Source organism: Trachymyrmex cornetzi, unplaced genomic scaffold (assembly GCF_001594075.2).
Source record: "Trachymyrmex cornetzi isolate Tcor2-1 unplaced genomic scaffold, Tcor1.1 scaffold383, whole genome shotgun sequence".
Classification (NCBI taxonomy): domain Eukaryota; kingdom Metazoa; phylum Arthropoda; class Insecta; order Hymenoptera; family Formicidae; genus Trachymyrmex; species Trachymyrmex cornetzi.
In genome coordinates this window covers 495,002-509,519 of record NW_017298564.1, presented here as the reverse complement: position 1 = coordinate 509,519, position 14,518 = coordinate 495,002, and the positions used below count along the sequence as shown (strand labels likewise).

The window sequence follows — 14,518 nt, the reverse complement described above, 5'->3', positions numbered from 1 at the left end:
GGGGGGGAATGCACGCGCACGAGAGGATTTCATTCTCATAGATCAAGTATCATCGTAATCACCCCGGTGAGATATTCTTTATTCGAGCTGCTCGTAATTAGATTTATCGATATTTGCGACGTACTTCTTCATTGCCGTTGATTAATCCCGTAACGACGAAATGTTACGCTTTTTTATCAGAACACAGCATACGACTCGATTGTGTAACAATGTTATACAACAGTTTCGAGCTTTTTTCATTTTATTTTCAATTCCATGGTAAATCGATGCAAGATTTATACGGAGGGAATTTCATATTTTGTGAATAAAACGTTCAAACTATTCAATAAACAATTGTTTTATAACATTGCCAACATACTGTCCCAATATTTTTCTCTTTCTAGAAAAAGAGAAAGAGAAAAAACTGTAGATTCTAGTTATCTAACGTGTTACCTATCCTAATTTCACGTCTGAAAAGTAATGTTTAATTAAGGAATTAATCTAATTAAAAAATTTTCCGAGAAGTTTTCACTAAAAGAAAGATTGATAAAATAAAATGAAACAGAAAGTATGAGATTAATGAACGAGAAGAATCAGTTGAGAGAACAGATAGTTTGTTTGCAACTAAAAGTGGATAATACATTAAGAATATTCTTAACTAAAATAAATATAGTTTATATATAAGCAATTTACTTTTATTTGTCGTGTGCAATTTAATTATTAGGTGTGTAACTTAATTCCTGCCGTTTTTCATCTCCAAAATTGATTTGTTTCGAAGGGAAGATGAATGAATACCATAATCAAAGTATTATTAATAAAGTATTATTAATTAGTAATAAAGTAGAAAATGGAGGAAATTACTAAGGTATTTCCCTTCGAAAAACAAATCAATTTTGGAGACGAAAAACGGCAGGAATTAAGTTTAACACCTAATAGATTTGAATATTCTTAACGTTTAATCTCTTTATTAAATCATTGCCGCATCGTCCTCCCTTTTATCTCAATGATGTTTAATAGGAATATATCTCGACTTATAGCTGTAGAATAGTTTTATTTGCCATCAATTAAACATAATCCCTGCACGGTAGGCTTCACTGTAAACGACAGTCAATCACGTAATCAGCCTATGTCTTTTTTGGAGTCGCTTAATCCACGGAAATTGAACGTGGAAATTGCTTCGCCGCGAAATTAGGAGACACATGTCAACCAGACGAGTCGAGGTATAGTGAGAGATTAATCGCCTTTCGTTAATGAGGAGTTTAATCCGTGAATTATCGTCAATAACACACGACTAAAATGTATCAATTTTAATTTAAAAAGGTATAATTACACGTTCCCCTCGTATTTTTCGATTTATATGTCACACAGATAAGTTTCTTTTCTTAAGTTAAATATAAATTAAATAAAAATAGAGGAAAAAGATACCTCTCTAGAACTCTTGTGATATCTTCTACAGTTTGGCGAAAACACAGTAAATATGTAAGAAAAATTTCGAAAGTTTAGACACGCGTAGGACAAAACTTTCTCGCAGTGACAGATGCGTTTTTAATGTATTACAGAGCATAAACGATAAAATAACTTAACATGGCATTTATGTCGATAGTTTATCTTGGTTATTTTATATTTGTTTATGTTTACATTTAAACAGGGTTGAGAAGTAACGCGTTACTTGTAACGCTGTTACCGTTTTCGTTATTTTTTTCAGTAACACGCGATCGTTACTTTTTTCTGTCTGTAACGGTAACGAATTTAGCCGTTACTTTTACCGTTACTTCAGTTTCCTATTATATACACAGTATATTGTATTTATATAGTACTTATACTGTGTTCTAATAGGCACTGTCAATGTTAAAAATATATAATTCATATTACATATACATATATACTGTAAATTTTTGGTACGGATAATAAATATTGAAATACACATAATAATAACCTTGATGAAAATAAATCGTTGAAATCGCTGAAATCTCTATCAATTGACTCATTTCATGAATTATACTGAAATGGGGGTCTATTGATAAAGATTTCATCGATTTATTTCCATCAGGGAATATTAACGTTTAATCTATTATCTGTTTAATCTAAATTCTTATATAAATGAGTACATAAAAAGAACGATATTATTTAAGTAAAATAAAAAATTAGTAAAACTGTAGGTAAGTTTAATATAGAGAAAAGCTTGCTCTATATACAAACTAGTTAGTAGAAGGATTTTCAAGTTTGAATATTTATTTCACATTTAGTATTAAATTAATTATCAATTAATGTAATTTTAAAATCTAATAACTTACTTTAGAATTATAAAAAAAAGTAACGAAAAAATAACGAATCGTTACTTTTCAAAATAACGGTAACGAGTAATTTTTTTTTTTAAATAACGGTAACAGTAACGCGTTACTTTTTTGAGGTAACGTGCACAACTCTGCATTTAAAACATCATAACTAGAAAAATAATATATTATAAATTATAAAAAATGACTAAATAGATTTATAATGTATTTTTTAGCATGATCTTCCATTAAGATTCATTTCCATTTAAAAAATATCATAATCTTCCATTTGTTTAAAGGAGTTAAGTATTCACATAAATTAACGTGATATTCTTGATAAAGGGATCAAGGATTCTCTCTTACTCAAGACTACAAACTCAAGTTTATGCACTGCCGAGAATGGCTGGGTGGAATGTACGTTGACTGTAAGAACGAAAATTATTCTATAAAGGAACACACTTACGGTCTCCTTGGAATCCAATAAGCGTTGACCGTTTCTCCGCCAGGTGACGCTAGCTGGTGGTTTGGAACCGGAAGTTGTGCATACCAGGTCGTATTTCTTGCCCGCCGATAGCGGTCGGTTTCCATCAATTATTTTCACTTCCAAGGGTTTGACTGAAAATTATTCAATTCATTGATCAAATAACGTTTGATATTTCCTATCTTTTTGTAAAATATTTGCAAAAAAATATTGAAATGACTTTCACAAAATTTGCTGGTAAAAATTTTTAGATATTATTATTTCATTTAAATTCATCAATAATCATTAACATGGTCTTAATTTAATTTAATAGACATAAACGTTGATATTGTTTTTATTTCCAGAGAGTGGTTTCTATTAAAGTTTTTGATTGGTCATTATGCAGTTAATTTTTATTATAACACCTTATTGTGGAAGTTTTTTGATCCTTCCGGCTGGTCAACTGTGATGAATCAAATAAATCTTTATGATTGAGCCGATTGAGTTTGCTCGATCCATGGTTGTCATATTTATTCACAAAAGTACGTGATGTAGATATAAAATATGAATATATTTTTGTTCTATTTTTGAGAATGACAAAAGCAAGTCGAACCTCATATAAATATCTTCTGAATAATATTTTTACACAATAAGTACCGCACTGATTTCTATATCCTACTGTATACTTTTCTTACATTTATTGAAACTGAGGAGAATAAGTTGTTATTTTACTTATTATTGCTTTTATTTATCTTCTCTCACACAAAAATAGTTTCTATTATAATATTAACCCGAAAGAGGGCTATACGTCAGTCATTTTGCCGTACTTTTTCGTTTTTATATCTCTCAATTTATTAACAACTGGACACCTTGAACTTCGTGCACTAAATTCATAATGTCAAATTATACTCAATTAGAGTAATTTTTAATCATTTCTATAGGTCGGCACTGCTTCTCAATGTGTCGTTAATTTATTCGATTAAAACAATGGAGTTAAATAATTTCATTCAAGAAATGTATTAAATTTAATTCCAATTTAGATTACTATTTACTAAGTGTAAACGTTAATATGGATATTGTTTACTTTGAAACTAGCAATTTAACCATAGCAATTTGATTGATTTACATTTTAACACACACGGAAGTTAAAAATATATAACCAAATGTTATTTAACTGAGGAAATTACCATTGTTCTATTGGTATCAAATAGTGTGTACGTGCATAAATATCCGTCAAAATGATCAGGACGCGTTTGCTAATGTTAAGCTTAATCACACGCCTACTTCCGAATAAAACGAACAGAAATAATAAATTCATCCAGACAAAAAGTACTCGAGCATGTGATTAAGTTACATACCGAATTGAAAAGGTAATTCTACAGTCCTTTGCAGTCATATAACCGGTATGACGAATTTTAAGCGTTGGGATCATAAACTCTCCCTCTCCTCATTAATCCTACTACTGCTTTCTCTCTCTTTTCCGCTCTCTTACTACTTTATCACGCGCCATGTATCTTGCAGCGCGATAGCTCAGGTACCATAACAAAGTGAATAACTTAATTTAGAGCGGGGACAATTAATCTTGCGTCCCATCTTGCGCGCTCTTTTTCAAGATGATTCAAGTGTTTCTCAAGGTGACTTCGCAATGAGGCTTCGCAGATTTTTTTTGCACGTAAACTCTTCCTAAGTCGTCTTGTATGTTTGTGTACAAAAATGTATGAAAACGAATATAAACTAATCGACAATATACGTATATGGAATAAATTTCTTCTTGTCTGAGCTGAGAGTCTTTTTTAAAGTATATACACTTTATCTACACCACATTTCTTTATCATCGCAGACTTTTCCGAGTTAAATAAATTTTTCCCAAGTCCCCTTTCGCATTTCAACAAAGTATCTTCAATTTACCGCTTCCGCTTCTCGACTGGATGTATCGGTTTAAAAATTTCGCGGTAATCCCGGCGTCTAGCAAGACAAATTAAAAAAGGTCCGCAATTAATTAACCCCACTCGTTGTTCTAACGTCCTCGCGATAACGGCGCGAGTAAAATTAAGCGCTCGGCTGCCCTCGACCGCTGCTCGTTTCTTCGTTATAGCGGGTCGCTGGCCGCAAGACGCGTACCTTCCTGCACGCCAAATTGACGTTGATAAATCCTCTTTGTTATAAAGCGATACATCATCGGCGTGCACTTCGCTCGCGTACGAGGAATTGAAGTTGTTCAGAAAATTGTCGCCAGTTGTATATAGAACGTCGAGCTATATATACTATAGAAATATCGACTTATAACTTTCCGATATAGAATGGTTTTGAAATTACTAAATTAGTGTTCTCTCTCTCTCTCTCTCTCTCTCTCTCTCTCTCTCTTCATTGTATTCAATTTTAGAATGATAATAGAATTAAAGATTCTTAGCAAACAATTAAACTGGTATTGTTACTTTAAAGTCAAAACGACAATAAATAATATCAGCTTGTTTCCTGAATTAGAAATCATATTTTTTATTAAAGATATTAAAATTAATACCATTTCAATTATTCCATTTTTGTATAAACGGAAAGAACAATTTTGTTGAAGTAACTAAAAATTTAAGATACAGATCTGAAAATAATTTTGTAGACCATTAAAATAATTGTGTAAAAAACTCGAGCATGATGAGCAATGCTGCAACGACATTTTGATATCTAACAATTAGCTTGAACGTTTTACTAAATTATTTTGATGATCTCATAAAGTTAATTTCAAATCTGTAGCCAGCTAAATTTTCAGATACTTCAGCAAAATTGTTCCGAGTTTGCTAAAGTCATAATAATCTTATAAAATATTAATGGAATGGGAATGTAATATGCTAATGTATTTCGAAAATCAATCGATTCCTACATTCGAGAAAAATAATAGTTATTTCGCGACAGATTGAATGAGTGTTACTGTCTTCGATATTGGACGAGCAAGAGTATTGGCTCGTGAAGGTTAATCCAAACATCCGTATACTTGGTGGAAAGCGTGGCGTATATTGTTATTCGCGCATCCTCTGAATTTTCCCGTAGCCGCGCTTGGATAAAGATTTTCATCCGGAGTGCGTTGAACCCGGAGAAAATTGCGGATCCGTTGCGTTGCCCTCGGCTATACCTGTACGTTGCACGCGATGTGACTGAGAATTTATAGAGGCGCGAGTAAGGCGATTGTCGATAACGGCGCAAAATGACCGCGAACGATGGTTTTGCGGATAGTGGAAGCGCCCGCGCCGCCGCGCAAATCGGTAATGGTAAATGTTAGCTGCGTACAACCATCGGAGGTTTTGGTTATTGTATTTATAGGATCATACATTATGGAAGTTCCTTGATTTACGGCGTGATATGAACGGCGATAAGCGTCACAAGTTGTATGGACCGAAAATATTCGTACGGAAACGATCTATCTTCGTCGTTCTTTTAAAGTAATTTGCGCACGTCCATTTACGGATCGCGGTAATTATTTGTGAGAACGGCGTATTCCGACGTGACGTCGAACACAGAGCGGGATGTTAGGACGAAAACTTGTCAGTCTTGAATAGCATCAATCGGAGTAACGGACGGGTATCCGCCTCGTAAATGACATTTATTAATTAAAAAGTGGTGTTGCATTTTTGCACCACGCTGCCACAAACCCACCACTCTTCCATCCTCATTCCAGTAGAGATTCCGGCCATCCGGCGATGAGCCGCATAATGAAATTAATTAAAGCCGATTTCTATCTTGCTGCCCGCGGTGAAATCCTCGCCGATATTATTCTGCCCTGCAGTTTTACTTCCACTCAATAATTCAAGATCGATTACAGAATTATGCCGCATGCATACGCTCCATATACCTCAATCGCTCGTAATTTCAGCTTTATCATAAATTTATTGACGAATAAAGCGCGAGCGGTCTGGGATAAAATGAGGATTTTACTGCTATTTTGGGAAAAGCAATTTCTTATCGCGCTTTACAAGATTTACTGTAATTTCTCGGTACATTCAATATTTGTGGATATACAGAAATATTTGTGGAAATGGAAAAATACAGATACGGAAAAAAAAAATTTTTTTAAGAGACGGTTTAGCATTAAAAAATTTAGCTATGTACGTACACAGAGTTGAAAATAATTTTGTTAAACCATAAAAATAATTAGGACGCTCAAGCTGATTGCTAGAACGTCAAAATTTTTTGCAACATTGCTCATTATGCTCGAGCGTTCTACGTAATTTTGATTATCCATTAAAATTATTTTCAGATCTGTATATCCAACTAATTTTTAGATATTTTAACAGAATCCTTCTTTTCTACGTAAAAGCGGATCAAATTGAATTTGAAAAACATTAGAAGCGGGATATATCCCATTTTTCGTGAAATTGAGTTACATGGGTTATCATATACTTATGTAGACTCAACGTTGCAGACAGAAACACCACAAGCTTCGATAGCTCGTGTGGAGTAAGCGTACAAATATCCCAGTTCAAACAGAAACCTCACACAACAATATCTCTTTCCATTCTGAAGAGTCTGGCTTATCTATTTATAGAATAAGTAAGGTTTCTTCTCAACCCCTCGAATTCAATCGAATGATTTATCATAAATGAAGCAAAAGTAGAACAAGCTTGTGTTTATTCAGCACGATAAAATATCGTATTCGTCTTTCTTTAATTTCAAAACGACAGGACCAAACCAGATAAATAGAGTGCTTTAGAATTCCAATTAAATAAACATTTATAGACCACACATTGTTGGCTCGTACAAAATTAGCGTTTGGTGAATCATGAGGCTTCACTGGAGTGAATAATTCAGTTGGGAATATGTGGGGACTGTCCCTGCAATTTGGTTCAGCTTGTTACCTTGGGGACACCTTTATTCAGTGAGAAAGAAACTTACTTAATCGCACTGTGACCGTCGCCGCCATCGCGCCAGGACAACCCGATTGGCATAGTAATATTTCAGGCATTCTAACCCGTCGCCACCGGCAATAAGGCTGTCTTGGCCCCGGCATTGCCGTTGCCGCCGCCGCCGCCGCCACCGCTGCTGCGCCACCACTTTCCCCAATTTCCACCCCCTGAGTTACGACTCGGGACTAATTTACATGACTTGCACCGAACTAATTCGAACGGCGGTCGATAGCGCGCCGACTAAAGGGGTTAAAACGACGTTTACTTTATTACGTAATCACGGGGAAACCTAATATTGACAAAGGCGCGACGTAGCAGCGTGGCGGTGCGGGGGATGACGGTGGTGGTGGTGGTGCTGTATATAGCGAGACGCTTTACCGATCTCTCGTTCGCTTCGCTTCAAAGAGCGGGGGAGGCTATCCGTCCGCCCGTTGCTCGTTGTAATGCCGCGAGTCTTTGCGCGGCAGTTTGTTACTTACGATTTGCAATTCCGCCGGTGTTTGAGTTTACGGATTGAGATTTATGGACTCGCAATCGGGGGAGGAGGGGAGACGGAAGGGGGTAGAACGAGGCGAGGCGAAGCCCGAGCCGACGCGCGTGGCTACGTGCACGTACGCGAGAAGCGTCTCGTTTGCATCTTAATTAAGCGGCCGTTTCATTAGCGATAAGTCCTCGGCATGCCCGGTTAATTAATGCAACTGTAATGTCGCCGCGACGTTTAACCCTTTGATATGTTACGCCATCCTCTTTTATGCCACAGCAGCGCTTAAATCGAAGCAAATCACGTTCTCTTATCGATCATCACGTGTTTACCGAACATCGACAGACAAGTCTACGACTGATCAGATTAATCATTGTCAATAATCTATTTGTGCGCGGTAAGAAAAATTACGAAGATGGTAAATCTACTTTCTTGAAAGAAATTGATTGATTTAACGGCATAGTAAAATAATAACTGCAAAATAATAATAATAATAACAACAACAACTAAAATAATAATAACAACTGTATTTTATTTTAACGTAGATTAATTTCAATTATTTCTATGCAATTAGTTAGCACAACACGAGAGCAAATGCATTAATTTTATTCTATTTTAGCAATCCACTAACGAAATTTAATACAATAAATTTGGTAAGCAAAAGCAAGTATTTATAGGCAATTGTACACTTTCAATGCATAATTAGTAGTCGATTAATTATTAGAAGTAATTTTTAATAATAAACAATTAGTATGATAAATAATGTGTAATAATTATAATTAATTAAAATGATTATGTATTTATACCTTAATGTAATTCAAAGCTTCGTACTAAATTATAAACGTATGTTATATGTATGCTACTTGTAACATAAATTAGAATATACATATGTATGTATTCACAGAAATTTGCTTTCAAAGCATGGGAAATACGCATGTCTTAAAGCAGATTAATCTGCATTGCGGAATTGCGCGCATCTCCCTTCATGCATCGCAAATGTGTTTTCGCTTATTCAATAATAATACTAATAATAATATTAACAGGTAGACGTATCGGCAAATGGGTGTGGATTCAGAATGGCTTTATCCACGGCGCACATACGCGGTGCGCAGGAGAGTTACAAATCATATTAGCATGTTGGCGGATATTAGTAGATTTAGCTGTCACTTCGAGGCAAAATTCCACATATTGCACGTCTATGTAAATCTGCTTCTAACGGTAGGTAATCGTCATGTAGGACACGCCAATCATCACTGAATGGCGTATGTGTCATTAAAGATGCACTGCATTAAAGTTCAATTACAGATGTAATGTATATCTAAATACTCGATAATATTTTAATATCGTGATCGTCCTATCGATGTTCTCATGAATCGTATTAATAAACGACGTCGTTATTAAAACTGTAACAACGTGCAAAATAACAATCTGTCTTCGCGTAAAGATAGACATTAACGGGGCTATTCTTGGATTGATTGAAATCTGTTTTTGGTTCGAAAGCAAGTTAACTATTGAGATAACGCATACATATTTAACTCTATTTATCTCGGCAGCTGTCTGAGTTTATCTATCTTGTTGCTTCGCAGATATTGTTTCTTATAAAATTAAATCGAATGAGAACAGGATACTTTAATTTCTCTCTCTGGCATCGATTTCTTATCACGAAGCACAATCTTATCTCTTTTGAAGAACGGAGGTTCCTGTCAAATGAACGCGGATCCAGCGGATCACCGTAGATACACAGAGAATTAAGCGTAATCTCGACGCATATATGTACAGTATACGTATGCTATCTATCACGGCTCCTTCACGCAGATGCTTTATCTTTACTCCGTTAAATTCATCCAGGGGCCCACGAAATCGGGATATGGCTATTGTTTTCCAGCCACGTCATCGCGAATGCTATAAATGCCGTATCGCGCGTGCACCTGCGGGAAAATTTGCTTCACGCAACCGGCTGTATCATATACCGACGTCGACGTTCCGTGCCATTTCGCATTCAACCGTTTTCCCCGCGGATTATGTCCCACGGGTGTAAAGCGGGTCGGAAGTCGCATCCTCTCTTACCTAAAACTGGTTTACGCACGCTACTAACTGCGCGTATATTTCTGTACACTCCTCGCCGCAGGTTTGGAAACAGTCCCTCGGGATCAGCTATCAAACGCCGATTTTGCATCGTGAAAACCGTGAAATATACGAAAAACATATCGGAGTACAGTATAAAATATTGTTCAAACAATTATGAACAGTAATGAACCAATAACCACTACCACTTAGCGTCATTGTACTACATTTTGACTTTTATAATTACCTTTTCACAAAAATCTTTTAGATGAATGCAAAAACTAAATTTTAGACTGCAACATCAAAATCTTCAAATGCTCTAAAAAAATATATCCGAATAAAAAACTTGGAGGAACCGAGGAAAAAGTGCTTTCTACTAAGTAAACTTTTTAATTAAATCATTAAGTTTCTAGTTTTTTTGTGTCATTTTTATCTTTATATCAAACTAAATATTTCACAATATTAAAATTCCGTAAGCGTGCATATCGTAAGAGGAAGGTCATTACGTTTAAAAAATAATAAATGTAACAAGAAGAAGGAAGACTTGAATTTATGTGATAATTGTAAAATGAAATTTTAAATTTAACTTTTTAAGGGCTGATAAAATTCTTTATTTTTTTCAAAAATCGACAATATATTCTTCTTGCGATATACACTGATATTAATAATGTTAGAATTCCATAATAATATATGTCGTGGAAGAAAGATTATTACATAAAAAGAAATAATAAAAATGACAAGAAAGAAAAAAGAAACTTTTTTACTTACACTAAAACTAAAATGTAATTTTGGCTGTTAACTGTAATTTTTGAGTTAATGAAACTCTTCGTTTTTCAAAAGTTGACAACGTTCTTCTACTCCTGAAGCATGATCTACAAGTTTTAAAAATGCAAGAAAATCTGTTCTACCAAGTTCTGAATATTTCGTGACAACAATTCCACAGCGTAATTTCTCGTAACGCTGTCGTCTATTTCTCTGCTACCTTAGTTCCGTATCTCTTCATGCACGCACAGTACGCGAGGGAAGCATTTTCCTCGGTTGCGAAGCCAGCTCCTCGCAAACTCGTTGCCAACTTTTTGCCAGGGTGTACACGTCTCGTTCGCGGCGGGCGACCGAGTTCTCGACGACTTCTCGGCGAACACCGGGTTGCGCGTGGAAACGGCAAATAAGCCCTATTGTCTGTGGTTTTAACTCAATGAGCGACGTAATTTCTGCCGGCCGGCGCATCATAAATATTCATTAAGAGTTAATTGTAACTCGGTTCCTCTCTCGCGGATAAGCAACGCGCTCGATCACGCGCAGCCTTCGTAATCCAGGGAATGAACCTAACGATCGATTATTCCAGCAGGTGATAAGCCAGGAAACGTGTAGCTTCTGTTTATCGATCGTCGGAAAATTGCCTCGACGACACTGACGGTTTCTACGGTTAAGATGTGTATAATTTATTACACGGAAAGCTGTTCGAATGCGATGGTGCGTTGCCCTGGGAATAGACCGTACTCAGAAATTTGACTTATTGCGCAGCAAATAGTTACTCGAGCTAACCGTAATTCGGACTGACTAGCTCTCATTCCAGTGACACTTCTAATTCTGTTCCTAAAAAGAGGGGGTGGTTAAATGGGTTAAGCCTTAATTAACTGTAACTAATGTTTGCGGTCACACTAGTCTTTATTCGTACGCGAGGCTCCCTCAAACACGACTGAGGTAATACACTGCTTCAACTTCCAGTTCGTTAACGCGCAAAGTGAATCCTTATGCAGCCAAGTAATTTGGAGTTCGATACAGTTTGCTCCGGTTGCGGTCGAACTTTTCCAGGCCCTTACAGCCGAGTACCGCAGCCGTCGGGGCCATCTTTCAAACGCGGTTGCAAAACGTCCAATCTTGCGGTAATAGATTTCTGACGTCGCGAAATGCTCGGAAATGATGCAACCTCGGTTGCATTAACTCGAAACTCCTGATCGAGCTCCGATGAAGATCATATTGGCGAAGATGTACTTTATTCCGCGTCTTCTTTCCCTCGTGATAAAATTTCGTAACTATTAACCGAATAATGGAATAAAAAATCGCGAGAGCAAACTTGCAAAATGCCGATGGCATAATTCGAAGACGGGAACGATGGTAAAAAAAAAAAAAAGAACTGTCGCGAGAAATGATTTCAGTTCTTCGTGAGGACGCAATTTTAAATCACTGCGCCCTAGACTCGTAGAAGACTGTCAATCTCGAGGCTGACAATGAGTCGAATGCCGCACGAAAGAGCATTTCCACTTAAGCACCGGCCATGCGGGGTCGTGAAGCTTCTCAAGACAAGAGGAAATTGGATGAAAGCTGTCGTCGTAACCGGCGAAAAGGGGGAAGACCGCCGAAGGGAGGAAAAAGTGTGGAACGAAAACGGTGTCCATCGCAAAAAGGATACCTTACTCTCTTTCGTTCTACTCTTACCTTCCACCGTGGTTTCTATGAGGTCCTTCAGAACCCTCAACCCTTAATTCTCAAGAACTGGCGCCGAGTAATTAAGATAATTCGATTATAAGAACAGAGAGACTTGAACAGTATACAAACTTTTTTTAAATGGTAATTTAATAGCAAAAGTTTCTTAATGATGGCATTTTATATAAATATATTTTTTTACGTCGTCTATAAATATAACGTAAACTACCTGCACTTAAATATTTTAAGTACAAATAAAATGTATTGCATGTACTGAAAAAAATATATTAAATTTTAATAAGTATTTGTTTGAATATAGTATATATAGTAACTATTTACTAAATATAAACATATATTTACTTATATTCGGTCTAAGAACCATTAATTTTGTGTGATTCAACTATTATTTTTTTTATTGAATAAGTATTTATATAAATAAATGTTAGTATTATTGAAAAGAAAATTATTAGTATTTAATAAAATTTTTTGTCAGTGTACATTTGAATGTACTCTAATTGTTTCGTTACGCTTTATATTTTCTAATAAATCAAGTACAAACTAATGTAATTTCCTCATTTAGACCATGTTTTGTTTAATTATTAGATTACTTAATTAGAAAATGGCTACATCTAATGACCGAAAATATGCATTATGCTAAAAAATATTAATAGAATCATTTCAATTTTTTTCTCCACTGCAGTAATGCTACTTAAATTTCCTCAAAGTGCAAAAGCTTGTTCTTATCCGTTCGTAACTTTTAGCTTGCTCGGCATTATCACATTGTGTATGAATATATTCATTTATATTTTTATTATAAAAAATGTACAGAACCATGATAGAATTAGATTCGCCTCATTAATGGCCAAGAACGATTGAGTGACGGGGAAACGAAAGCATGGAAATGGAGCTCTTCAGACAGAAATATTGAAGCATTGATGGTTTTTAAAGGGAGAGCTATTACAGCTAAACCAATCGGCTAGGGCGAACAGGAGCATGCTCGGATAAGACGAGACGAATAGTGATAAAGCCCCGTTTGCTGATTGGATCTCTCCCGATATTGACCGCTCTTTTATTACTTCCGCTCCTTCGTACTTCAACGTGCGAGGAATATTATATTCTCCCGGGAGAGACTGGCAAATATTTTAGGACTTTCAAGCGAGATATCAAGTTACCGATAAAATTTGAAACAGTTGGATACGGGAGTTTTTTCGCGCAAACGTTATCTCAAGAATGTTAAAGAATTTCAGAGGAACATTCATCGGAAGCAAGAAGGACAAAGAGGGAAACTTCCGAATTTCTTTTTCAGCCACACACAGTTTGTGAGTCCTGACAGACGTCGCGATGAATTAACTTAAATTGGCTCGCATTTGCGAATTATGACAACCTAACTCGACGACGTGCATTAAAGTTTTCTCGCGGTGTTCGCGAGGAGCCTGTCGCTGACACTCCCCCGGGACTCCTGTGATTCTACACGGTCTAACTACGTCATTCTGCTCATCCTTCGTTCTCTCCTCGTCGTTAGCGCGTCCTTTTAGAAACGGCCGCGAAGTCTGCGCACGTATACACGTACACAATTTGCGCAATCTAATGATTATATGAATCTTTGTATGCGCGACTGCGTTTGCGGCGTACATATATAATACGTGTATACGTAAAAAGATATATTTGAAAGCAAACGTGTGCGTATTTTACGTGCGTCTGTACTTGCCTGCTGTACGTGCGCACGCTAATGACTATCGATTTCCAAGGGCGCCATATCGCTTCTCGATAGAAGCGGTTGACGATAAACAAGGCAGACTCGCGTTGCATAACGAGACCGTTCATTAATCCGCAATTCCGGCGGCTCGGGATTTGTCGTGTGCGTTATAACAAGCAAGCGCGCCATGTCACGCCCGTGTATTGCGAACGCGATATATATATATATATATATATATATACACTC

The 14,518-nt window shown here is 36.2% G+C and overlaps 1 protein-coding gene across 1 annotated transcript in view; it reads right to left on the bottom strand.

The window, feature by feature from the left end:
* Positions 1 to 14,518, bottom strand: part of LOC108763780 (hemicentin-2) — an 84,028-nt gene that overhangs the window by 17,602 nt on the left and 51,908 nt on the right. Inside the window, exon 5 of the mRNA XM_018511650.1 lies at positions 2,716 to 2,867. Within this exon, the coding sequence (XP_018367152.1) occupies positions 2,716 to 2,867 (152 nt within the window). The remainder of the gene's footprint in view (positions 1 to 2,715; positions 2,868 to 14,518) is intronic.